The 26,181-nt window shown below is 58.1% G+C and overlaps 1 protein-coding gene across 7 annotated transcripts in view; it reads right to left on the bottom strand.

The window, feature by feature from the left end:
* The window catches only part of ABCG1 (ATP binding cassette subfamily G member 1), an 80,887-nt gene that overhangs the window by 11,207 nt on the left and 43,499 nt on the right, over positions 1–26,181 (bottom strand). For 5 of the 7 annotated variants that reach the window (XR_003971611.1, XM_030328542.2, XM_030328539.1 and 2 more), the window contains 12 exons: positions 16,985–17,102; positions 15,153–15,285; positions 13,227–13,277; positions 8,729–8,874; positions 8,322–8,445; positions 7,246–7,360; positions 5,003–5,187; positions 4,764–4,865; positions 3,751–3,919; positions 2,840–2,940; positions 2,562–2,720; positions 1,417–1,535 (listed from right to left, as the gene is read on the bottom strand). Coding sequence is in view for 6 of the 7 variants with exons in the window: in XM_030328542.2 (XP_030184402.1) it covers positions 1,417–1,535; positions 2,562–2,720; positions 2,840–2,940; positions 3,751–3,919; positions 4,764–4,865; positions 5,003–5,187; positions 7,246–7,360; positions 8,322–8,445; positions 8,729–8,874; positions 13,227–13,277; positions 15,153–15,285; positions 16,985–17,102 (1,522 nt within the window). In the remaining variant the exon portion in view is untranslated. The remainder of the gene's footprint in view (positions 1–1,416; positions 1,536–2,561; positions 2,721–2,839; positions 2,941–3,750; positions 3,920–4,763; positions 4,866–5,002; positions 5,188–7,245; positions 7,361–8,321; positions 8,446–8,728; positions 8,875–13,226; positions 13,278–15,152; positions 15,286–16,984; positions 17,103–26,181) is intronic. The other 2 variants (XM_030328541.1, XM_030328545.1) reach the window with 1 other exon arrangement.

Here is a 26,181-nt window from a genome sequence, read left to right as displayed (position 1 = left end):
GCGGCTTGGCTGAGGTCTGTCCACTCTTTGTCTCCTCCAGAGCCTCCTCCCGAAAAACCAAACTGGACGCACAGTAGGGATTCGTTCAGTGGGGAAATGAATTGAAAACTCTTTGATCAGGGCGCCTGGGGGGCTCAGTCGGTTAAGCGTCTGACTCTTGGTTTGGCTCAGGTCACATGATCTCACGGTTCGTGGGATCGAGCCCCGCGTTGGGCTCTGCACTGACAGTGCAGAGCCTGGTTGGGATTCTCTCTCTCCACCCCTCCCCTGCTCATGGTCTCTCTCTCTCTCTCAAAATAAAGAAATACAAATTTTTTAAAAAGCTCTCTGATCACCTCTGATATTACATACTTTTTTTTAAAAATAGTTAGGACCTGATCACCTTCAAAGGAACGTAGAACATCTTTTTTAATTAGTTTTCCTTATTTTTGAGAGGCAGAGAGAGACAGAGCATGAGTGGGGGAGGGGCAGAGAGCGAGGGAGACACAGAATCCGAAGGAGCTGTCAGCACAGAGCCCGACGCGGGGCTCGAACTCATAGACCGTGAGGTCATGACCCGATCAGAAGTCAGACGCTCAACCGACTGAGCCACCCAGGTGCCCCAAAGGACCGTAGAACATTTAAATAAAACCCTTCTGTGCCAGCTCTCGTTCTGTCCCAGCTCTACAGCGCCAGACCAAAAACACCAATTTTTAGGAAGAAAGACCTGGGTTTCTGATTTCTTGGTGTTGGAACGTACACCGATCGCTGAAACTCTGTATGAGTGCTTTGTTTTGATTTTGTTTTCCTGAACAATACATCTGGGTCTGAACTGACATTCTAGAAAAGGAAAGCTTCTTCCCAGCTTCGGATCTCAGGCATCACCCGGAGTCGCTACAGCTGGGGGAGGAGAGCTCTGAAGGCGGGTGCTGTCCAGTGAGGCCAACGTGCCAGGAAGCCCCCAGCAGAGAGGACGAGGTCCGGGCGCCACAGTGCCGAGGGGCCAGGACGCTCTTGGTCGAAAACAGTAGGATGTTTAAAACATGACTTGGTTTCTCCTGGATTTACACGCGGTCAGAGTGACGGGTGCTGTTCGTTCCCGAGAGGAACGAGGTTCCTAAGATGAAAACACTCTCCCCACGGCAGCTCTCCAAAACAGGCGGCATTTGGGGGTCCACAGTGGCTCCTCCAAGGCACAAACTGCTAGTATTCATTTTATTCTTATGTGTGTGTGCGTGTGAGTGTGTGTGTGTGTGCATGTGTGTTGGTGACGATGGGAACACATAAGACTTAGGGAAAAAAATGAAAGGCACCAACGGCCTTGGATCCGTGATGCAAGCATCACGCTGGCCTGTAGCTGACGGCTGAGAAGTGGCTTTTGTCCCCTCCCTCTGTGTGCACAGCGCTCCGAGTGATGAGAGACGTCACACACGCTACCTGACGTAGGAGATGTACGACATCCACTGCAGGTAAGCTGGGATCGTGTCGAAGCTGACGAAGAACCCCGAGAAGAGGAGGACGGGGATGGCCGTCACAGGGCCCACAAAGGTTGCCACCTGGCAGGACACAGGGAGCACGTGCTCAGATGCGGCAGGGGGGAGGTCCCGCCCGATTTCCTCAAGTGTCCCCAGGAGGCCATCCCCCGCGTGTCTGCAGGGTCAGCAGCAGCCGGGGCCGGGCCAGGGCGTCAGGCTGGGGCCCACGAGGCCAAGATGGCACGAAGGAGCCCCCGTCCTCCAGCGGCAGGGAGCGGCTGGGATGTCGGGCTTGGAGATCAGCAGGCCCCAGCAGAGGGGACGGGAGGCAAAGAGACAGAGCCTTCTGCAGGGCTACAGTGGGGACCGCAGTGACCGGCGGTGAGGCAGCAGGAAGAGCACCTGGAGGGCCGGACAGCCAGGTGCTGCCACCGTGTCCGAGGGAGGAAGGGCCGTGAGCGCTATCCCCTGGGCACCCACTGTGGCCGGTGGGCCCAAGCACTTTCCACAGCCATCCCGGGGGTACCATCACTATTCCCGTCCGTGGAGCGGGGGGCCACCCTAGGGGCTAAGCAGGTGGGGCTGGCGGGTTGGGGGGCAGGGCGGTGCCGGACACGTGAAGGGCACGTGAAGCCCCAGAGAGCACGTGGAGGGGCTCGGGGCAGGGTGGGGGCACAGACTGCAGCTGGGGGGGGCGGTCCACGGGGTAGTGGAGTAGATTCCCCAGAGGCTGTAAACCGTAGGACTCGGAGCCAGCTGCGTGAGCCTGACCAGACCGTGTTGCCTCTTGGACCTCAGTCTCCACATCTGTGAAATGGGGACAGCATCCCAGCTAGCGGGAGGGCGTGGGGGGGCTCCATGAGCTATCATGTGCCACCCGAGGGCACCTGCTGGTGGCAGCGTACCAACCCTGACCCTGGCCACAGCAGTGTGAGTCCTTCCCCAGGGAGCGACCAGGTGAAGCCGATCCAGGCGGTCAGGGCAGAAGCGAGAGGGGGGTTTGGGGAGGAGGGGTGCTACTGAGCCCTCGCCAGGGCAGCAGCCCCGGCCGCACCGGCCCAGGTGGGGGAAGGGAGGCCCCTCGGGTGGTGTTTCCTCCGCCGGTACCTGCAGGGACGTCGAGGCAGCTCCAATCAGCAGACCCAGGGACTGCGCCACCAGAGAGGTCATGGTGCCCAGCGCGGCAAACAGGACGAACCTCACGGCGTCGGACGGCTGTGACGTCATCCAGTACACGATGCTGCAGTAGGCCACCGGGAACATGATCTGGAAGCACAGGGTCCGTCACGCCCCCTGCAAACGGCTGCCTCCCCCACCCCCTGCCGGCAGTGACAGTGACGGAGAATTCCCGCCCCTCTTCCAACCTCGCCCCTTCATTCACACACCTGGAAGGGGACATCGGCCATGGTCTTGGCCAGGTAGTAGGCTTTCAGGCTGTACCAGTAGTTCAGGTGTTCCCGAAGGAACACTCCCATCTCCAGGGGGACTAGGAGACAGAAGGATGGAAAAGGGGTCGGGCGGACGTCCCCGGCCAGCTGGAGACGCGCCCAGGCGACCCCGTGCTGAGCTGGAGGCCGCGGCCTGGGCCTGTGTGCGTGCAGCGCCCAGAGACGGAGCGAAAACATGTGAAGTGAATCACCAGCCTGGAAAAACTGCCAACTGGTTTTATAACCCGAAGAGGCACCGAGCGGAAAATCAAAGAGCGGAGGACGTCTCCTCGGAGACTGAGCGTTATTTCAGTGATGCACTCAAGTAGTTACGGCTAACCTCACCACTGACCAATGTGAGTCCTTCCGTGGGCAAGAGCCCCCAAGCTGGTCCTGAGGATTCAGGGCCATTTAGGGCGGCAGCACTCGGGCCGGGGGGCGGTTTTTGCGCCAGAGTTCACGGTCAGCCCGAAGTGAGCAAGGGCAGTGCACTCACAAACAATCCGGAACTACACAGAAATCCATCCAGAATAGCTTTACCCGCTCGCAAACTTGGCCACAGCAGGCTCCCTTAATAAGTGAACGAGGTCATGCTACCCCAGTAAAATTTGAGGGATTCCTGATCAGAACACCTTTCAGAAACCCCCCATCAGCCTTCCTCCATGCTTACAGATATGTCGTTAGTGATTAATTCCTTTGGCTTAAACATGGTATGTATTTTCTCGTCTAAGAGAAAATATGATAGTACCTGTCAACCAAGAAAATGGCACTTCGAAGAACCAAGATAGAACGCGTCAGAAAAGTCATCTATGGGCCACGCCCCGGTCTCAGCGCCCCACTGGTGGGTGGGTCTAGGGTCAGGCACTCACATGTGAGAACGGTGGGCATGAGGGCCGCGAACATGAGGAACAGCATGGAGAAGAAGAGGAAGCCGGAGTTACTCAGGACCTTCTTGGCTTCATTCCCGATCCCCAGGTAGAGCAGGCCGATGAGGAGGCCGATGCCGATGTGAGACGTGATCCGCAGGTGCGTCAGGACCTGGGGGCAGACACGGCTCTCACTGGTGTTCGCGGGGGTCAGACAACGACAACAAGGCCAAGGCCTCTGGAGGCATCGGCTGCTGACTTCTCCTCCAGAAAAACAAGCCTGAATCCTAAACCAACTCTCTCTCTCTCTCTCTCTCTCTCACACACACACACACACACACACACAGCATTTAACTGCTGTGAAAACAGAAGCAATTGCTAGAATGGATACATCCGAGGCCCCTCCTTGGAGCACACTGGCCCGGGCGGCCCCCAGCCCTCCAACTTTCCAAGTAGGTCCCGGAGCCCCACTGGGCACTCGGCCGTCCTCGGCAGGTAGCCCGTCAGGTTGTCCACTGGGACGGGTGGACATGATCACAGCTCCCGGTCACTCACCACCTCCCGCCTGACGGGCTCTGTACCTCTGCCAGCACCTGGGCCCCCAGGGACTCCTCGAGGGAGGAGCACTCCCACTTGGGCCTGGCCGGTGGGACGTGCGCACGGGAGACGGTCTGCCGCCCCCAGCGGGAAGTTTTACAGGCCACCTGGATTTCTCTCTCACGCTTGCCCTTTGCCGCGTCCCAGAAAAGGAGCCGCGTGTCCGCTCCGGGTTCCAGGATGAGACACGTGAGGCAGGGCCATAAGCCACGGCCACCAACACACGACACCAGTGAGACATACATGTTTCCTATTGTAGCCACTGGCATCTGGGGGCTGTCTGTCACAGCAGCATCGTGGAGGGAAAGCTGACTGATGCAGATGCAGGGAAAACAATTCGAGAGCCCCATCGGGGTGAATAAAGCGGAAAATGACCCGACACGCACGAGACGTGGGAGAATATCTGCAAACACCCTCACCGAATCCCTCATGATACTGAGGAAGGTCCTCTTGAAGAGAATGCAGAACTGGGTGAGGCAGCTGGCCGAGAAGCTGTGACAGCCTTCCACGGAGGTGGAGTCCTGGGGACACACGCGGGAAGGGGGAGGGGTGAGCCGCCCGCCCGGGACACGCCTCCCCCCGGCTCGGAGCCCCCATGCAGCAGCGTGCAAGGTGCAGCATGCTACCGTCCCACGGGGGGGCCGGGGGTTTGCATTACCTTTCTCAACCCCTTTAATCGTTTTGCCTGCTTTACCTCTTCAGAGGGCCGGTGCCAAAGGAAAGGGTTCACCTCGGCATCCCCCCCAGGCTCTCTCCTGTGGTCAGAATCACACATGCCCTCCCGGACGGCTCTCACCAGGCGGCTGTTCTGGTCACCGTATTCACCGGACGCTACCTCCATGACTGCAGGAGACACAGGCGGGTCAGCCCCGGGCCTCGGAGAGGTGCCCCCAGGTCCCTCCCATGGAGCCAGGCGGTGCTCGTTTTGCGACAACACAGCCATTAGCCTTGTAGGGATATTTTCAACCCATTATATGGATGCTGTGCGACACGATGAAATCATTTCACAGCCAGTGTGTTTTCAGCCCTAAACTCCCCTCCCCCCCCCCCACCCAGAAAGGCCATTCATCATGTCGGATCCTAGAAATGCAAATTCAGGTGGTGATGCCAGGGAGCCTGGGAGGTCATTAGCTCACCATCTATTGACTTATCCACCCACTGATGTTAATTGAATGCCTGTTTCAGGCATTCAGGCCACAGGGTTGGAGCCAGAAGGTGAGCAGAAGGGGGCTTGTGTGTCCCTATGGGCCGAGGCGGGAGTGATTCTTCAGCACCATGGAGAAGGGCCCCGGAGGCACCAGGCTGCGTGGGACCATCAACCCCACCTCTCCATCCCCAGGGATGTCAGACCCTGACTCTGGCTCCCACTGGCCTCTCCTTGGCCCCTGGCTCCACACCCCACACTACTGCTGCCCCTTCTCGCTCCCGACCTGAGGTCTTGGTGCCTCCTTCCCACGGCCCCACCTCTCCCTAACATCCTTGCTGGGGCCCAAAGTCCCCGGCCTTGATTTTTTGGTTCTGTCCTCTGCAAAACCAGCTGTCTGCTTTCCCCGAGCCTGAACCCCTAAACCAGGTCCCTCCTAGGTCCTGTCATAAACCAGGACATGTTGCCTGGAGACTGGAGGGACATAGCCACAAGCCCAGGAACGCTGGAGCCACCAGGAGCTGGAAGAGGCAAGAAGGAGCCTCCCCCGGGACTTTCAGAGGCAGCACGGCCCTGCCCACACCTTGACTTCTTTCTGGCCCCCAGAACCACGAGGTTTTAGACCACTCAGTGTGTGGCTCAGCAGGCACAGAAGGCAGGAGGTGCTGGCAAAGATTGGACCCTGGCACCGGGGTCGAGGTGGGGGAACAGTACTGAGTCGGGGATCTCCAGCACTTGGGGGTCTAGTCAACATGAAGCGGGAGAGAAAGAGAAGGCAAGAGGGATGCCAGGGACTCCAGCTTGCAAAGCAAGGTGGAGGACATTTGGTTTTGGAGACGGCCTGGAGAGGCTGTTGGGTTTGCTGAGAGCTATGCGGGGAAGCATGATGTGGAGGACGGTGCTGGGCATGGGGACCCGGTCGGGGGAAAGTGATGGCTGGCAATGGTCAGTGCCCTGGAGGGTGTGGGCAGAGAGGAGAATGCCTGGGAGCACTGCCAGCACGGAGGTGTGGGCCCCTGCGTCTCAAGGCCCGTGAAATGGTTCAGCTGGCCTCCAAGCACCAAGGCCACCAATCCCAGGACCACCAGCTCAGAAGGAGGAGCTCGGACCATCAACATAGTCTCTGCACACCGAGCATCGCCTTTTTTGCTATGTTTGGTCAAAATTTAAATCAGCATTTTAACAATTCGGTTAACCGACGCAAAAGGGTCACTTTTTATTTTTAAAGGTTATTTCTTTCCAGAAATAACTTCTTTAAAAGCAGAAGCATAGGGGCGCCTGGGTGGCGCAGTCGGTTAAGCGTCCGACTTCAGCCAGGTCACGATCTCGCGGTCCGTGAGTTCGAGCCCCGCGTCGGGCTCTGGGCTGATGGCTCAGAGCCTGGAGCCTGTTTCCGATTCTGTGTCTCCCTCTCTCTCTGCCCCTCCCCCGTTCATGCTCTGTCTCTCTCTGTCCCAAAAATAAATAAACGTTGAAAAAAAATTTTTTTTTAAAAAATAAAAGCAGAAGCGTAACACAGCATAGCATTAGGAACTTCTGCTCCTAACAGCTCCCTTGTTCTAGTTCCCAGGTATCTTATCTGGAGGAAAGACAACCTCTTATCTGTTCTTAAAAGCTCCACCGCAGGATGGCACTTGACCCGTGTTTGGAATAGTGAAGGAATTCCAGACTTTGGGGCTTCAGGTAAAAGCAGAAACCCCCTGAGAGCGGAGAAGAGCCCTTTTCTTTCCCCTCCAGCTGGCCAAGCCTCTACTTACCAAAGTCAGCAGGGTTGTGATAGGTTGGGCAATTCAGACCTAATTCCCTCAAGTATGGTACAAGGTTTGAGACTTTTCCCCGGTACACACATTGTCCTTGACTAAGGACATAAAGCTGGAAAAAAGTAAGGAAAGGGAGAACACCGACCTCGTCTTCCTTTGTACAGCAACAAGAGCTGTCAATCCGTCCACCCCTCCACCCACCACCCATTCAACCATCCACCCACCCACTCACCAATCCTTATACCCACTCACCCACCCACCCCTCCACCCCTCCATCTAACCACCCACCCATCCATCCACCTACCCGTTTACCCACCCATCCATCCAACCATCCATCCTTCCATCCACCTTTCTACCCACCCACCCATCCATCACCACCCATTCAACCTTTCATCCATCCATCCATTCTTCCATCCACCTTTCCATTCATCCACCCACCCACCCACCCATCCACCACCCATTCAACCTTTCATCCATCTATCCTTCCATCCATCCACCCATCCATCGATCAATTTTTCTCACTTTCAGGACAGCTATACATTACCTCCCGCAAACTGTTAAAGTTCCAAGGAAACTTTAAGTCAGGGAAGGTATTATATGGACAGGCATTACTTTACTATATCGCTTCCTGCCCCTTCGCACTAACTGCCTGCTAGGAAAGATTTTTGAAGCTATACACATTTCATCCCTGGGCCTTTTTTTTTTTTGCTTATTATAATACTGAAACCTAAGATTTATACAAGAGATGATGTCGTGCACACGTGATAACCTGCCATTTAATTCTGTAAAGCAGGTGTTCCCCATTGTTACAGGGGTGGGGGTGGAGGATGAAGCTTCCACAATGTCAGTGACTTGCCCAAGACCCCTTGGCCAGATACTAGCCCCAGAGAGAGAATGCTGGCCAGCTCTCTTGACCCCCCCCTGCCCTGCCACCTTAGCTGCCGATGACTCCAAAGTCTTATGAAAAATAACACTTGAGGCCATTCAGAAACGAAGACGCCTGCGGGAACCGACAGGAAGCAGAGTCCCTGGGACTTGGCTTCACTCGGGCTATCATCAAGTGGTCTGCGAACCTGGTCAAAGAGCTCGAAGAGCTTGGCGCTGGGCTGATGGACAGTGCAGATGATGGACCTCCCTCCTTGGGCCAGTCCTTTCATCAGGGAGACCACCTGGAAGCAGGAGGCGCTGTCCAGGCCGCTGCAAGGCAAGGGGTACCGTCAGATGCCTGTGGGACCCCCCAACCATACCCTGTATTCAGCTCACACTGGGGAGGCTTGTGCTGCACGCCTGAGCCTGTCATGTCTTCTAGAAGCGGATGGAGAGAGGGAGGGAAGTCAGGCCTCCCCTCGGGGACCCCGGGATAGGAGAAAAAGATGGGCAGGCAGAGCACATGCCTCCCCCCTTCTGAGGCTACTGTGGGGCCCCCCGTGGACACTGCTGATGGGGAGGACGGGGCTCCTCCCTCATTGCTCCTGATTACCTGGTGGGCTCATCGAAGAACATGACGGGAGGGTTGTTCACCAGCTCCAGTGCGATGGCCAGGCGCTTCCGCTGGCCGCCCGAGAGGCTTCCGGTTCTCGTGTTGGCGCAAGAGAGCAAGCCCAGAGCCGTCAGGATCTCCTTGACCTGAGAGAGCAACGGGGCCAGAGTGTCCGTCAGGGACTGCCCACCACACTTCACCACCTACAGGGCCCATGTGGAAACACCTGCTGCCTCCCGCATCCCACTCGTGGATACACACGGATGGGACTGCAGAGCGGGGCCCGTTGCCGAGTGGACAGGCGAGTTTCCAAGTCCGAGGTCCTGATTTTGGGCCCAGGAGGCTGGGAAGCAGTGCTGGAGCCAGGCCTGCCTGGGGCAGAGTCTCCGATATGCCTCCTGCAGAGGTGACCTTGCGGGCCTCTTTAAGCCTCGCTCAGGGCCCAGGTCAGGGAAGGTGCCCAATCACCGTTTATAGAACAGGTAGACCGGCAGACGCACAGAGGATGATCAGGTTTCTGACCAGCACAGAGGGGAGGGCCATTGTGGCAGTTAAATGGGATAAGATATCAAAACACCCAGCTCAGGGCTTGGCACAACACAAGAAGCATTTAATCAACAGCAGCGACCAATGCAACCATTTTTAGCACACGCGGTTCCTGCAGACGCGCCCCACGCAGGCCGGGTCTCTCCGGAAGAAGGAAAGCTGCCCCCTGGCACTTGTCAATAGAAGAACCAGGTGTCCGACGTGCCAGCAAGGCCAGGAAACCGCTAAAAGCCGTCACCACCCTCCACGGTGGCCCCGCCGAGGCCGGCCCCCGGGAAGCAGGCTGGGCACCGGGATACAAACAGTCCACTGGGACAACGCCTTCCTGTCCGCTCCAGATGACTGACCCAGCATGGGCTCAGGGAACAGAAAGTCAGCAGGCTTTTAAGAGCAGTGTCTTCCCGGAGGCAGCCACTGGGAAGGCGGGGGTCCACCGCCGCTGTCCCGCGTCCACACCAGGCTCGCCGCCCAGGGCCAGCCCCCTTGGAGGTCCCACCACGGCCACCATCCTGGCCCCTTGCGGCAGAAGCAGGCGGACCCCAGTCCAGTGGCTTCTCTGGAGAGATGAGGTCATCCCAAAGGAGAAAGAACTCCCAGGGAAGAAAAATTTCACTCCAGCTCTTGAATTCCTGGTGCACGGTCAAGTACAGAATGCAAGCCTGGGTGATGATAAGAGCTGGGGCACCACTGCCCCCCAGCCCGGGAGGCAGTCAGGTCAGACGGACCTGGGTCTGAATCCCACCAGACTCTTCCCTTGCTGACCCATAAACCCAACCCACGGCCCTTCTAGGACACACTGCATTTGAGGGATCCCAACCTAGAAAGAAGGTCAGCGAGGTTTCCCGGGAAGGGCCATCGAAGGGGGGCCGTGGGGGGTGTGTGTGCCCTGGCCCACTTCCTTCCCCTGCAGACAGCACCTGTTGGCTTTCCCAGAGCCACCAAGCTCATTCGGTCTTCTGGGACACAGACTGAACTTGCAGAATGAAGGGTCATTCTGGTTGTTCCAGGCTCGTCTTTGGGGTCCCCCTGCAGCACGGAGCATGCCCTGTCCTGTCCACGATCTGTCCTCTTGGGGATCCCTCCTTGTGGTCAGGCATGGTCCCGTTCCATGTACCCTCGGCCCCCACAGACAGGACGCAGGAGGTGGAGGCAAATATCGGTGCCTGTCCTTCTCCTGCCTGTCCAGCCCATTTCTCCGGCGTTCTCTCAAGAGTCATGCTCTGCTGGTTGGTTTTGTTCTAAAACTAGTCAGAAAGAACAATGTCCCAGCCCTGGGAGACCTTGCTCCTGAGAAAGCCCCTTGCTGGGGACCCTCGAGGGCTGAGGCTGCTTTTCTGGGAACCAAGGAAGGCTGTGGACAACACATTCCATTACCTAGTAGAACATTCTATCCTAAGGGCACCTGGGTGGCTCAGTCGATTAAGCATCTGACTTCGGCTCAGGCCATGATCTCAGGGTTCGTGAGTTTGAGCCCCGTGTCAGGCTCTGTGCTGACAGTTTGGAGCCCGGAGCCTGCTTCGGATTCTGGGTCTCCCTCTCTCTGCCCCTCCCCTGCTTGTGCTCTCTCTCTCTCTTTCTCTCTCTCAAAAATAAAGGCTAAATTTTTTTTTTTTTAAAAAATAGAACATTCCATTCTATTGTGTTTCCACAAGATACAAACAACTGTAACTCAGGCTGGGGGAAATGAGTCACACTCGCCACTGTTTCATCCTGGAAATAACCAGCCAATCCGGCAGATGCATTCTCGGGGGAGGCGGGACCCACACCTGGCTGAAAACCAGAACGGGGGCTTCTGGTAAGAAATGTGTGCGGGACCCAAGACCACCGCTAGGCGTGCATGCTCACGGCCTTGCTCGGTCCAGCAGCAGACGAATCTGAAGACGGGGCAAGCCTCTTGCTCCCTCGGGACGATCAGCCACGCAGCTGGCAGACGAGACCCTCACTGACTTGCTGTCTTTGCTCTTGTAACCCAGCTGAGAACAGCATGAGGCTCTGGTCTGCTCGTGTCTTAGGTCAGGCGTATGGAAGACATGTGCACAGGCGTGGCCCGCCCGGGAGACACCTGCTCGCCCCACCAAGAAGGCCTTCTCTCCCCGTCCCTTTTGCTAGAGCAGGAAGAGTGGGGGTTCCACAGCCCTCCCCAAAGACCCCGACCAGCTCCCTGATGGGGGCTGGAAGCCGGTTTCTGAAGACCTGGCTCAGGAGGCAAGAGGGCCTGTGTGTGACACAGAATGTCAGCCGAGAAGCACGCATTGCCCTCCCAGCCCTCCAGCGAAAGCTACGTTCCTGTTCCCTTTCCCCACGGAGAGGACTGTCCAGGAGAGTCGTGCTGCAGGAAGATCGCCCCGAGTCTGCTCTGTGGATCCACGAGCTAAGTCAGCTTCACACTGCCCGGAGGGCAGGGGCGGCCGTGGTCTCTAGCCCTCATTACAGACAACGGTCCAGAGCGCTGGAGGCAGTGACCCAAGGTTATCCAGCGGGTCCTAGGAGGCCAGAGCTGAAGGGGCGCCCCTGTGGACCTAGCTCCGCCTCACGGCAGGGCCCTCTCCGTGTCAGCAAGACCCTCCACCTCCCCTGTCCGCTCACCACCGTATTGTGTAGTCCTGAGCGGAACTATAACCTGGCCCTCCATCGCTCCGAGGGGCCTTCCCTCCACGGCTTTCCCCGGCGGGCCCGAGGTGGTTGTTCACTCCTGGGGGCCTTCCACGTTCGGCACCAACGACCCAGCCCACCCCTCCCACCTTCCTAAGGGGGTCCCCACATTTGCCCCGTCTCTGTCCTGGGTTCCAGCAATCTATTTCATTCCTTTGGGCTTCAGAATAAAAGAACGCCACAGGGGGCATCCTGACAGCAGCAGGGGTCTTTGCTCTGCTCCCACCTGCATCCACCGCGTGGCTGACCTTGGACTCCCGGGGCTGACCCTGAAGGGCGCCGGCCAGGCCAGGGTCGGGGTGGGGGGCACAGGGGAGAGAAGGAGCCCCAGCGATGCCCAGCATTGTTTTCATGGCACACTCATGGAACATGAACTAGTATGTGCCATGGGAGAGGGAACAGACGTGGGAAATAGACTTGCTATTAATGTTCCTTAACCGGGCCCTGCCTCTCATCACTGCAGATTACGGCAAACGTAAGGCGCTGACCAGCACCGCTGGTGCTGAACCTGCAGCCTACTCTTTCTGCCTCCGGACTGTCGTCTTCTGATGGTGTCAGAAGACAAGAGAGTACTGCGAGAGTGGGATTTCGCCCAATTTTACTCTTCCATTGAAATCCCACTAGCACCAGGCTAGCCGGGGAGCGGAGGAGGGAAGTTGAGTCTCCCCCAGACGATGTGTAAACATAAATCCGTCACACCCGCCGCCGAGTGTGGCTTGCCCACTTCCGATGGGGTGCTGACCCGGCACCTTCCCTGTGCCCTGGGCTTTTAGGGAAGCGGCGAGGAGGGGGATGAAAAGGTTTAGAAGGCCTCCAGCATCCTGGAAACTTACTTACTTGATTTTTTTAAGGCTGCTTAATAACACGTTAAGAACCAAATATCTTCTTGTGAGTGCGTGTGGGTGAAGGCTGGTTATTTTTAAGCGAGTGACTAACCATCTTCATTGTTAGTGTTTTATAAAAAACAACAACAATGGAGTACAAAGCACATTAAACACTAAAAAGGGGCAGAACGCTTGGTCTAGTGTTGAGGCTGGTGTCCTCTGACCACCTAAGCTTTCCTGCCGCGCCCTTGCCATTTGGTGGCCACGCTAAGAGCTGTAAGTCTTGTGGCAAGGCGGCCACTCCTGGGTCCCGGCTGCCGAGCCTGGGGCGCACACGGAGATGTCACTGTCCCCCATGCAGAAGGCTAGGTGACGAACCAGCAAACAAAAGCAGGGCCACAAAGTCCCTCCCCACGCCTCCGCCAAAGGGATTTCACGCACTTTCTGGACCACCCGTGGCCCAATCCCACACTTACCATCTCCCTCCTGCCTTCGTCCTTCTCCTGGAGCTTCAGATGTGCAGACACCTGCAGGGTGGGGAATCAGAACAGGCCGCGGTCAGCAGGGCAAGCTAACTCACTGGTCTGCTGTGGGCTGGAGCCTGAGCGGCCACGCTGCCAGATAATGGAGGAAAGCCCCTGGAGCTCTTGGCTTCCTACCCCCCCCTTGGCTTAACAAAGGCGGGGTCCCAGAGAGCAGCACGTGTCTGGATTGCTTCCTGTCATCTCAGACAGCTTCTCTGCTGTGCCCACAAGAGAAGGTGGGTAGGGGCAGCTGACAGTTAAGGAAACCCCAGGCATCGGGGGCTTAAAGACCAGGCCACCCGTTGAACCACTGGACAGCTTAACGCTATCCACAGTGGGGGTGCTTACACCGCAGAAAGTGGAAAGTGCCCCCCCCCCCCCGGCATTGCTTTGTTTTGTTTGAGATCCGGTTGGCTGGGCACAATGCTGCTGGGTAAAACCTTGGGTAGCAATTGGCATCCAGTGTCAGCCCTGGTTCTGCCCTGCCGGGGTCTGTGGGCCGCCCTGGGAGACAGGGGCACACCTCCCATCCAGGCGTGGGTGGCTCACAGGGCCAGCTGCCTGCTGGGTAACACCGAGTGTCACCTGGTGGTCTGCCTGGTGGTGGTAAGGATCAGAAGCAGCACGTGGAAAGGCACAGCTGTCGCGACACACGCCTGGGACTGGGTGTGGGTGGCTGGTGTCACCCCCACCCCTGTGACAGGACCTTCTGAAGCCAAAGGCATGCTTTCCCCAAGAGAGAGGTGGTTTTCAAGGTATCATACAACTCTCAAAATCAAAATCTTATTTAATTTCATGCTGAAAATGGATTTCACAGCACAGCCTGGTGACAGCTTGGTGAGAGTCACCAATCTTGTCTGCAAAAGAAAGCAGTGATCGAGCTGGAAATCGAAATGAAGCTTCTCAGTCAAGTAACCAAGTGTTTATTTAGCTCAGTAACTCGCCAAAAAGCTAAACTCTGGTCTCCCAGGAGAAAGGCGAAAAACTAAGTTTGAATTTTCTAAATCGACTGTTCTTTTCGTAACCCCTCCTAAGTTCCCTGTGCCCCATGAGAATGGCCATTTGGAGGCAGAATAGGCCATTAGAGGCACTGAGCATGTGTGCCTGCCGGCAAGGCCCAGCCTGGTGGAGACGTCTCTCCTTCCAGAACATTCAGCACCAGGCACGTGAATGAAGACAACCCACGGAGCAGGTCGGGGACAGGTGGCATATCCGACATCTTACCTGCTCCCCTTTGCTGATCTGAGAAGCCCTTGGAGTTGCCCTTCAGATAAGTTGGCAGGCAGCCCTCTCCAAGCCCGCAGAGAGGAAGCTTTGCCCTGTCCGGGTCAGGAGCACAGGGCAAGACCTCTCTGGGCAGGAGAGTGAAGGTAAACGCCTGTTTACTGACCAGGCCCCAGGCAGAGCACCCCAGAACATTCCCCACAGTGCCAGGAGGGACCTGGGGGCCGCACACTATCTTTTGCAGCAGGTGAGGTCAAGGCAGACAAGCTAGCAGCCCCATGCACAACCAGCGGGGGGCCGAGGACGAGACCCTCAAGGCCCTAACCCAGGCACCAGATCGGGATACTTGGGCCCAAAGCCACAAACAACTAAGGGCAGCTGATGGCCCTTAGGGGCGATAGGGGTGTGTCTGATGGTGTATCAGTAACCTCACAAACTTGGCCATGAATTTGCCATCCAGAGTCTATGAGAAGTCAGGGTCTTGGGAGTTTGTTTTCGATGAAGCTGTCCAAACAGCATGCCTGGTGTGAGAGCTGTGCTGGAGGGAGGTGGCCGGCAGAGCCCCCAGCCCCACGCCGGGCACTGCTCTAATGGGGGGAGGGGGAAGGGGGAAGGGGGGCGGCCTGTGCAGGCTCAGGCCGGTGGGCGGCTCACCATCATGGCTTCCTGCACAGTGAGGTGTGGCAACAGCATGTCGTCCTGCATGATGTAACAGGACACCTTCCGGAAGCAGCGCAGATCCCGGGGCAGGCCGTTGATGAGGACGACCCCCTTCATGCCAGTCTCCCTGCAGAGCCGAGAGCGGACACCGTCAGCTCCTCCTCCAGGGCCCTGGGGAGGGAGGAGGCCCCTCCCAGCATCTTCCCGACGGACCGTTTACCGCAGGGACACCAAGGGGCAGGCAGGAGGGGATGGGGACCCAGAACAGTACCAGGACTCGCAGGAAGGAGCTGCACGGAGACCACACTCGGGATGGACGGGGAGGTGAACCGAATCCGTAAGTAACCAGCGCTTACGAACAAAGATGCACGTGGGTGCTCCCACGCGTGGCCACCAGGTGGGACGTGCACACACCCCCCCCCCCCCCACTGTGCTGGGGTTTGTGATATTGGCTTCTGAGCGATGTCGTGAGTGGCCAAGGCTACCCCGAAGGCCAAGACTCTGCAGCTGGGGATGTGGCCGCTATATAGGAACCAGCTCCTGAGGGCGGAGACTGAGCAGACTCCCTGTGTGCAGGTGGCTCGGAGGAGGGGGTCTGGGCCCTGCATCCATTCGGCCAAGCGGATGCTCCTTCTCCACAGGGGAAGTTGTCCCCTGGCCCAGCGACAGGTCGGGACATGGCGTGCGCACCCCGGAGACCTGAAGGGCACGGCCTCCTCCTCCCAGACCCACGGTACATCTGCACTGGCCCAGGGAGGTGGGGGAGGCTGGGACAGGCCCCTAAGGAAGTGCCTCCTGGATGTCTCCAGGCACAGAAACACCAAGGGATAGTGGAGACCAGTGAAATTACGGAGTCTGGTTTCCAGCCTCATCCTGGCCGTTACTATGACCTTGGGCTCTTTCTTCCAGGCAATGGGCTGGGATCCCCACCCCCCCCCCCAGGGAATAGCAACCTCCAGGCAGTGGGCCACAGCCCCAGGCTGCTTGAGCACCCCTAGGCCAGGCAGCAACTGTGGGTGTGGGATGTGCTGACAGTGGCTGCCCCCCCCTCCTCCCCCCCACCCATGCATCCCCTGATGCTGGACGTTGACTTCAACCTTTGTCAGGTTTTTAAAAATCCTAATTTCTGGCATTAAGGAGTAATGCAGAGGTCCCAAGGAAAGAGGTGATAGTGTCTTTTTTGTTTCCAGGAGATGAAATTCTCCTGAGTATCAACAGCGTTTTTTGCTACAGTTAGCAAACGCAAGCCCGAGAGCTGAAGACAGGCGACTTGAGGAGCACAGTTTTAACACCCATGAGGATCGGGCTTTCCGGTGACGCCCCCAGGAATGACACGGGGCAGGACGTCCGGGGCTAACACGGGCACTGGCAGGAGTGCGTGAGCTCGGGGACCCAGCCTGACGGTCCTCCTGCTCATCTTACATTAGACCCTGACTCACACCAGTCTTAGAGTTCTCCTGTCGTCCCCTCCCCAGCCTTGACCTTCCTCCTTCTTCCTATCCTGTGCCTGGCCGCGGCTGAGCCCACGAGGGAGCCCACCCGGCTGCTCCGTCCCGTGGCCTCCTTCCCTTGCACGTGGGCCGTCCACCCTCCACCGTCACGTGACATTGAGCAGATGCTGCCCTCTGACACTTTCAAAGTCACTGCCGTCCCTGCAGGGCTTCCTTCCCGGATCCCAAGGCCTCTCGCTGCTAAACCCCACAGGTCACAGTCTGTACAGAACCTTAAGAAGTGACAGGTCGAACAGAAGGGGCTTCTCTCTCCCGACTGCCACCCACAGGCCAACCACGGGGTGAGGACCTGTTTCTCCGCAGAGGCGTGCTCACCTGTACCCAGCCAGAATGTTCATGAGTGTGGACTTCCCGGCCCCAGAGGGACCCATGATGGCCACCAGCTCCCCGCTGTTGAACTTCCCGGAGATGCCTTTCAGAAGGGTCTTGTATCCTGCAGAAAGCACATCACACCCGTTTCCCAGCTGCCGATCGCAGGGATCGTGGGCTTTTCTGCCAGGCAATACGGGCAAACCCACGAGGACACCTGACGATGTAACCACGGCCAGAAAGCAAGATCTTACACGCGTGGTCTAAATGCTGAGTTCTGAGGGCGAAAGCCCACCACCCGTGTGCCCCCGTCTTCCTCAGTTGCACACCCCCCGGCATTATGTTAGCAGCGACCCGCACACGTGCGCTGCTCTAGTGTTTACAAAGCACTTGCACGTGCATTAATTATCTGGCCTACAGGGAATCCACCACCTCGTTTTGGAATAAGACCAGGGGGTCTGGTGTCTCCTTCAGGACCCCCACAGCCAGTGTGAATGGATCTCAACCCAGGGCCACACCGCCAGCCACGTCACTTCCGCCCCCACGATGGGGAGCAAGTGTGTTTGTTTACTTCTTTTAAAAAAAAATTTTTTTTAATGTTTATTTTTGAGACAGAGAAAGACAGAGCGTGAATGGGGAAGGGTCAGAGAGAGAGGGAGACACAGAATCCGAAGCAGGCTCCAGGCTCTGAGCTGTCAGCACAGAGCCCGACGCGGGGCTCGAACTCATGGACCGTGAGATCGTGACCTGAGCCCAAGTTGGACGCTCAACCGACTGAGCCACCCAGGCGCCCCCCCAAGTGTGTTTATTAACGAAACGGTTATTTCATTTATTTACAGTTTGTACACACACGAACTATTTACGCAAGACTTCTTCATAAACCATCGCCTTCTAATTAAATAATTAAAATAGTATTAATTAATTAATAATTAAGGGCTTGTCGTTTTGCAGCCACATCAAATTGCTCTGGAAGCTCTGCCAAGTCTCCATCCGAGAGCCTCGTAAAAGGAGAAGGACCACGCGTCACAGAGACAGCCACGTGCGTCCGCCTTCGAGTAGACGGTTCAACGTGCGACAATAAAACGGGGGCAGCTGGACCCACAGGTAAAGACTCCTGATTCGGACCCATTTCCTCAGTTCCTGAGAAATGTGCTCAGAAGGGACCCCTCCGGGACCACAGTCACGCAAACGAAGCGTTTCACCCCCCACGGCCAACACTTACAGGGGCCGGTGAAGCCCTCCGGGCAGGGAGCCCCTCCTTTCGACTTTCTCCCCAGTCGCTGGCTGTATGCTCCCCGTACCCCCAAACCTGCACGGGCCTGGGGGGGGTTCTCGCCCAGCTGTCTACTCGTCTTCCACAGATGGGGCACCTCAACCCCGCACCTGTCACCATGTGCCACCTCGATTTGGACAGGGAGTCCCCGAGGACTTGTTTAATCAGGCAGAGAGAAGCAGAAGCAAGAGGCAGGAAGCCTGTGGCCCCGCGATCTGCCTCATTACGGAGAGCGGCAGAGTCCCCTGGGGAGATCGCGCCGGGTAGGAAGGGGCAGAGCAGCTCACATTCCTACCGCTGGGAGGTGGGGGACTTAGCGGAAGGAGCAGAGGGAGACCAGCTGCAGGCAGGGGCTGGGACCCCAAGGACGGCGTCTGCATCTGCCCCGCGGCGGACGGACACATGGAAAAGCTGGGGGTCAGCGGAGGCTTCTCCTCTGCAAGGTCAAGCTCCCCGTGCGGTGGGACCTCATCAGGCGCCCCGGGGCCTGGGCCACAGGGACTCGAATGACATCACTGAGGGCGCACTAATTCCAGGCAGGCGTCTGCTCCTTCCTGGCCTCCCGGTGGGCAGTTCAGGTGGGGATCGGGGTTACTCCCGAGCAAACCCTCCCTTGAGTCTGTCCTGTGAACCAGTAACCTCCCGAGGATGTAGGTGACTCACTGAGATGGCCATGTGCGGGCCAAGGGCCGTCTGATGGCCTGGGGGCGGCCTTGTGCCCCGGGGTTCCGAGAGGCCCTTCCCTCTGGGCAGAGCCCATGGGGGCTCCTCTGACAGCAGCTGGGGCTGCCCCTTGGTATTGGGGTGCACACTGGGCACCAGATAATAGCACAACTCACACAGGCGGTGATGCCCACGGCCGGCACACCGGGACGTGCACCAAACCCATGGGAGCGGTGGACTCATCGGGCCCTTTCAAGAGAAGGTGGGCCCGTAGGGGTGTGGCCTGTGGTCTTGTCATTTAGAGCCACCGACTGGGACTGTACATGTGCCCACGAACCCCGTAGTGGCTTCGTGGGCCAGGGCCAGGTGGAGCGTGCCTGGTGAGGCTGACAACTCATGCCTCCGGGAGGGGCGCTGGCTCCCAGGGCAGCCAGCGAGGCCAGGTGCATGCGGCGGGCTGGCCGAGGGGGTCCTCCCGAGCGGGGCCTGCACGCGTCCGGTGGCGGAGAAGGTACCAGACCCGGCGTGGGGCTGTGCTTCTTTGAGATCAGAAACCTGCTTTTCTTTAGAAACAGTGAACACACATTCGGGAGTGAAGAGTCGTAAAAGTGACAGGGAACCAAGAAATCACCAGTCTGTCTGGACCCGCAAGGGTCCGAGTTCACACTGGGACGTGCGGCCCCCAGTGTGGTGCCCAAGGACCGGGCGCACCCATCAGAATCGCGTTTGTGAGTGTCCCACACGTGCTCACTCCATTTGCGCAGCAAAATCGTCCTCGGCTGCAGAGTCTTGCACTTGACCCCTTGCGGAAATACGGAATGCGAGAATACGTGAGGCGTCCCAAACCCCCGCCCTACATCCCGAGCTTGAGCTCGGCCCAGCCCAGCTCTTGGCACGATGGGGGAGCCACCTCCTTTGTGTGCTGTGGACACTCGATACGCGTGCTCTCCCTGCTGCTTCTGGTGAGGCAGTGATTTTCCGGGGATCGCCAAGTGCGGAAACCACAGAGGGGCAGGGCCCCCCTGCCGCGTGCGGACAGCCCATCCCTAAAACAGCCGGGCAAGAAGCCAGATCAAAACCCACACAACAGAGGGGCGGAGAGACAGACACAAAGACAGAGAGGACAGTGCCCCAGGTCCCTCCAGCCCAGGGACGAGAACTCTGCTCAGACACCGGCCCTTCCACCTCAGAGGAGGTTAGTGCCACTCTGTCGCGGGGACCCACGTTGGCGAACAGTGCTTCAGGGGGCAGCGGCGTCTGTCGACCCCCACAAGGTGCTGGGGACACACAGCGGCAAAGCTTCAGCCTGGGGGGGGCACACAGATGTCTCATTTTGTAGAAACGTGCCCTTGGAGGGGAAGGACGGGGGACAGCCCGGCCCTCGGGCGAGTGCCAGCTCTGGGCGCGCTCACTCGGGGTGAGCGCGGCACCTGCTTCGCTCACATCTTCCCCTCTGTGCCCCACAGCAAGCTGAGTACTGGGTTCCTCCCCATAAGCTGCAGACCAGAAGCTAGGGCCCAGAGAGGGCGTGTGACCTGCCCAAGGTCCCACAGCGGGTCAGCAGAGAAGGCCAGCATTCCAAGCGCTGTGCAAATCTCCAGCAGGGGCTCTTGCAGCCGGGGGCTTGATGTGCCGCCAGCAATGCCGTCGCAGGGTTTGGGCGTCGCTCCCGCCCCCCAGCGTGGCCTGACCCCCCCCCCCCCAAATCAGTGTCCGCTCAACCCAGGCACGTGCGTTCCGTCTGCTACTGTGTGAAGCACTTCACAGAGAAAGGGAAGAAATGACGCGCCTTTCGTCCCCCAAAGACAGGATCCCCTCCCTCCCCGGAGGCCCAGGTTGCCACCCGGGGGCAGGAGGAGCTGAGAGGTCCCGGGGGGCTCGGGCCAAAAACGCCCTGTGTGCACCCAAAGAGCTCGGAGCGGGTCGAATCCTCCCCTCCCCTTTCAGATCTTCATTCCGTAAAACGCCCTCAAGGTAAAAACAAACACTTCCTGCCGGGGTGAGGGAGGGTCTTCTGTGGTTTAGGGAGGACTCAAGCCCTGTGTATGTTAGGGACCCCTCAGTGCACGTGGGAAGACAGGCGTCCTCTGACGGAACAGACGCTCCCTGATACTAAAGTGCCTCCAGCCACCCAGCCCGGCGGCGCAGGGACAAAGGGGTTCGGCAGACGTGTTTCAGAGCAGCGCCCGCAAATCGGGGCCCGCTGTCGGAGCCCTCGGGGACCCGTTAGGCCCCGATCCTGGTGACCTGCAGAAAATAACAAGCAGCATGTCCCGCAGGCTCCAGCCAGTGACTCGCTGGCTCAGGCCTCACTGACCGAGTTGTGGCTTTAGAACAGGCGGCTGTTTCTAGAGAGGTTTCCAGGGTCAGTGCGTCGCTAGGTTTTGTTTCTGAGCCGCGGCAAACAAGGGCGCGCTGTCTCACCGCGCCGGGCAGCGGACGGAGAAGCGGGCGCCCCCAGAGAGGGGGCTCTTTCCGTGCTCGTCCGAGGGCCGAATGCCATCCTGATGGTCCAGGGCGCTGACCCCGCCGGGGGTGGGGCACTCACGCCATAAAAATAACGGTGCAGGAACAGTCCCCACGCGGGCAGCTGTGCAGAGGCCACAGAGGGGCCGCCCTCCTGGGTCTGCTGGCTCACTCAAGACCCGGCCCAGGTGGCTGTGCCCACAGAATAAACCACGGACTCCACTGCTTTGCTGCAGAAGCAAATGGGTGTGGCCACGTTCCAATAAACCTGACTTACAAACCGAGGAGGCGGGTGGATTTGGTGGTTTGTGACCCTGTTCTAGAACTCTGGAGCGGGGACTGGCCCGGCACGAGAGGCGGCTGGGCTCCCGCCAGGTCGCTTCTCTCAGGCGGGTGCGCTTGCTAGCTGTGGGAAGGCCAGGTCGGGCTGGCGTGTGCCTGCTCTAGGGGAGAATGGGGAAACTGAGGCAGCTCTGAGAGGAAACGAACTTCACCCTACACCCCGGAGCGAGGGGGACGCTAGCCCAGACCCAATTCAGCAGCATGAATGAGACGGCCTGTCAGGGTGCCCGCTGCTCCCCCATCACACCCAGACTCCCCATGGTGCCATCCTAACCAGGAAGCCACACTGCCCCTGGGCGGGGCGGGGGGAGCCCCCTAGGACCGCGGTCTCCAGAGCCACCCACGGGGGCCACCTCCTCACGGGCCCTCAGGGCAGCTGCTATCAGCACCCCACTTCCACGGGAGCCCGAGAAAAAGTGACCTCAGGGCCCATTCTCCGATAGAATGTTCTAGTCCCCATCTCCAAAGCTTACCCAGGTATACTAGAAACACGTTGGTTCGAAGCAATCCCCAGCTGCAACTCCCAGGGTGGTTTTCAGGCCTTGAGTGTTGGGGGCTCGGGGTGGAGTTGTGGGGGGGACAGGGAAGGGAGGGAGGGAAGGAGGGAAAGAGGCAGGGATGGGGGGATACGTGCTCTACCCCTGGAGTGGACCGAATACTAGCCTCCAAAGAAGTCCACGTCCTAATCCTGAGAATCTGTGTCTCCCTGCAGATGGGATTAAATGAAGGATCTTGAGATGGAGATATTACCCTGGATTATCCGGGCAGGCTCAAAATAATCATGAGAGTCTTTCTAAGGGAAAGCGGGAGACAGGCAGGTCGGAGGCAGAACTGGAGACACGACCAAGGACGCAGAGGCTGAGGAAAGAGACACATCGGGTGATGCCCCCCTGTTGGCTCTGAAGATGGGGAAGGGGCCACAAGACCAGGAGTACAGCCGCTGGATGCTGGGAAAGGCAAGGAAAAGATTCTTCCTGGAAGTCTCCAGAAGGAACACAGCCCTGATTTTGGACCCCTAACGTCCCAAACTTGAAGACAATCCATGTGTGTTGTCTGAAGCCGCCAGGTCTGTAGCGATTTGTTACCTCAGCACCAGGACGCCCGTAAACCCCTCCCTGCCCCGCTCAGCCGATGCCCAGGTGCTGCCTGCGGGGCCATGTCCCCCCGAGGACCACGTCCCCCCTCCTCTGTGGACATGGCGGACAGGCCAGCAAGCCTCACGAGGAGCAGCTCGACGGACGGTCTTCCCTCCGGGAAGGAAGCCCCGGGCTGTTCTAGAAGAGATGAGTGGTACCATCTGGCAAAATCTTCCAGAACGAGTGTTTCTTCTATCCGGTGTCATTCTGACTTTCTCGGGTCATCCACACGGCACAGAGCCTGGTTAGACCAGGTCCCCAGTGTAGACTTTTCATAATGAGGTTAAAGGAAGCAGATTAAACTTTGCAATTAAATGTGAACAGAAAAACAAGGAGAGGGAAGAGTAAGGTGGTGGGAGACAGCCAAGGGCCCCTCCAGCTATGCTCACGACTAGGGAGTGGCCATGGACAGACCACCTACCCGTCCTGGCCTTAGTTTCCCCAGGATAAAACCCGTTCTGGCACTAGAATCCTCTAGATTCCTCCGGGAGTCACATGTGGCTTTCTTTCCCTAGATAACCAAATGGTAGCTGGGGGTTACGTGCGGATCCCACTGACACGGCCACTGGGAGTCCCCTCTGCACGTGCCAAGCTCACGGCGAGCGTCTGCGACTGAGGCCAGGTCCAGGTTCGTCATCGTGCAGGGCCTGACACAGAACCTTCCCTCAGTCCGAGCACGTGCTTGATTTTCACACTTTCGTCAGCTCTGAGTAATGACGACAAAAAAGAAAGGAGCCCCAAGCGGCTTAGGAAGAGCCAGGTAATAGACACAGACCGTCGACTATTTTTAAATGTATGGGATTTAACTACAGATCTTTTCAGCGGTAAAATTTCCCACAGCTAACGCCCAGAATCCTAGAGCGAGTCATTTTCCAGCTCTGTCAGGCAAGACTCACGCCAGCCAGTCCCTCAGACCACACACAGCGTGACCCCCCCCCCCATTACCCAGAACTGTATTTCACTGATGCTTTGTCTTCTCCCCCATGAGGGAGAGACGCAATCAGACGTTCCTACCCAACTGACGAAGATCAACGCTGACGCGACGGCGATCCGAAGATTGCGTGATCCGGTCAGTACCGAGACACCCCGGATCGTTCTCGAAAGAGCAAATCAGTGGAAAGATGGGAGAGGGGAGCAGGTGAGGTACAGAGAAGGCTTCTGCGTTCTGGGGCAGGGGGCTGGCTTCGGGGGCTCCAGCGTGGGCCCGGGGCTCTGATCGCTCACGGCACACCGAAGTGTACAAGTCTCCTGTGCACGCCAAAGCTGCCCATCTGTATCCAGACAGCATGCAGCCCAGGGAGCCCATATGCACGTGCTCCCTCCTTACACAGCTTTATTCTCAAGAAGCACAGTGCCTCCCACCGTGCAGGGAGGCATCTCTGGACCAGGGGGATGTCAAGGCCAGTTCGATCGAATCCTAAATTACGGGACATTCTCCCTTGCCCCTAACTTAGACGCATTCCCGTGAGGGCTTGGATCTTGGCATCAGCATCAGAGTGGCTCTGAGCCCCGAACATCGTGGTTGCTGGCCCCAGGTGACCTGTGTGACCTGGTGATGGGAAATGGCGTCCCGGTTAATCTCCCATCGGGGTTCTCTGAGATGCTGACCCGCTGAGACAGCCGTGGGGCACGAAGGCGTGAGCGGGCCTGGGTACAGTCGATCCGGGAGGATAGACATGAACCTCTCTATCCCAGCCACCGCTCCTGGAGCCCAGCCGACAGTGCCCGCCGTCCCCTGTGGCCTCGGGCGCAGCAGCCGAAAACCCCACTGGTCCCGGTGGCAAAACAGACAGGGTCCTGCCAGTGACACCGGCAGCATCTTTCCTGCATTGCCATCAAGGGCTGTTTTGAGGCGAAGCCCTCTGCATATACCATTGAGTCAGCCTCAGTGAGCCCAGCAGCCCTGGGGGCGGGGGGCAGAATGAATGTCAGAGGAGGGGACCGAGGCTTACAGAGGCTTACAGAGGCCGAGGGACTTGCCCAGGGCACACGGGGAGGAAGTGTCCACCCCTGGATCCAAGTCGGGGCCGCCCCTTTCCCAGTGCTGCTCTGGAGACGGAGAGGCGGCGCCCGGTGACAGGGTCCCAGCCAGCCCCCCTTGGGGGCGTCGGCACACGGGCCGGAGGACAAAGCCGAGGGCTTGCCAAATAGCAAAAAGTCTCAAAAACCCCATCGGAATTCCTTCTCTCGGATCCACCGTAGAATCAGTCAGGGCATAAAGCCATCACGTCAGAAGGACGACTGAGAAGTGTTGTTTCTGGGACCTCAAAGAGCGGGAATCGGGGAACATGAAGAACTTTAGGCGAAAGCAGGCCCCCCCCCCGAAACCAGGGGGAGCCCGAGCCGCGATTAAAGGGGAAGAGCAACACAAACCAACAAGAACGGACGAGCAGAGTCTCCGAGGGTGGCTCCGCGATTTCCATAAAGCCCCCGCCCCGAGCGGTGGGCAGGAAGCTCACAAATGAAATTCTGATTGCGTGTCCACTTCAGGTGCCCCCTCTGTGATCCTTACCTGCACGAGGCCGCCGTGCACCCACGAACGTGCCCACACACCAGGTACACACAGGCACACTCACACCCCACCGCATGCCCACGCCCTGGTACGCACACGCACACATGTACATGCACACCACACACACACACACACACATGCACACCCGCACCCCACCATGTACACACACAGGCACACCGACACCCCGCTCCACACACACCACACCAGTTCGTGAGAACACTGGCAGTGGAACAGCCCTGCCCCAGCACAGCCACTAAAAATTGGATGCAAGTCATTTACATCTGCCTGTCAGGCATGAAGCAGGTTTTTATCACCACGTTATTTTTATACTTCTAAAAGCAGAACTGGTCTCTTTCACACACTTCTAAACCTGGCTAGAACAATGAAGAAAAAAATCCTGATTCTTCAAATGATGCCAGCAGGGCCTCGAGGGTGCCAAACCATCCTCCCGGCATCCCATCATCCTCACCTGAGCAGAACACGCAGTACCTGGTCTCCACGCCCACGGCGGAATTCTCTATGGAGACCGACGTTTGTAAGATAAGCCCAGCTGCACACCTCCCTCCCCCCCATGCCCCTCCCCCTCCTCCCTTCCCTCCCTCTCCTTCCCTGGTCTCCCTCCCTCTCGCTCCCTCCTCCCCCTTCTTCCCTCTCCCTCCTCTCTCCCTCTCCCTCTCCTCTTCTTCCCACTACTCTTGGCCCCAGAGCTAAAAGGATCTCTTGTTCAAAGTGTCTCTCTCCAGCCCCTTCCCCCTCCCCCTCCAAGAGTAACCCCAAGGCACGAAGGACAGAACTCTGTGTTCCTATAAAC

Source organism: Lynx canadensis, chromosome C2, assembly GCF_007474595.2.
Source record: "Lynx canadensis isolate LIC74 chromosome C2, mLynCan4.pri.v2, whole genome shotgun sequence".
NCBI lineage: Eukaryota > Metazoa > Chordata > Mammalia > Carnivora > Felidae > Lynx > Lynx canadensis.
The sequence above is the reverse complement of the archived record's forward strand: the minus strand, read 5'-3'. Positions and strand labels throughout refer to the sequence as shown.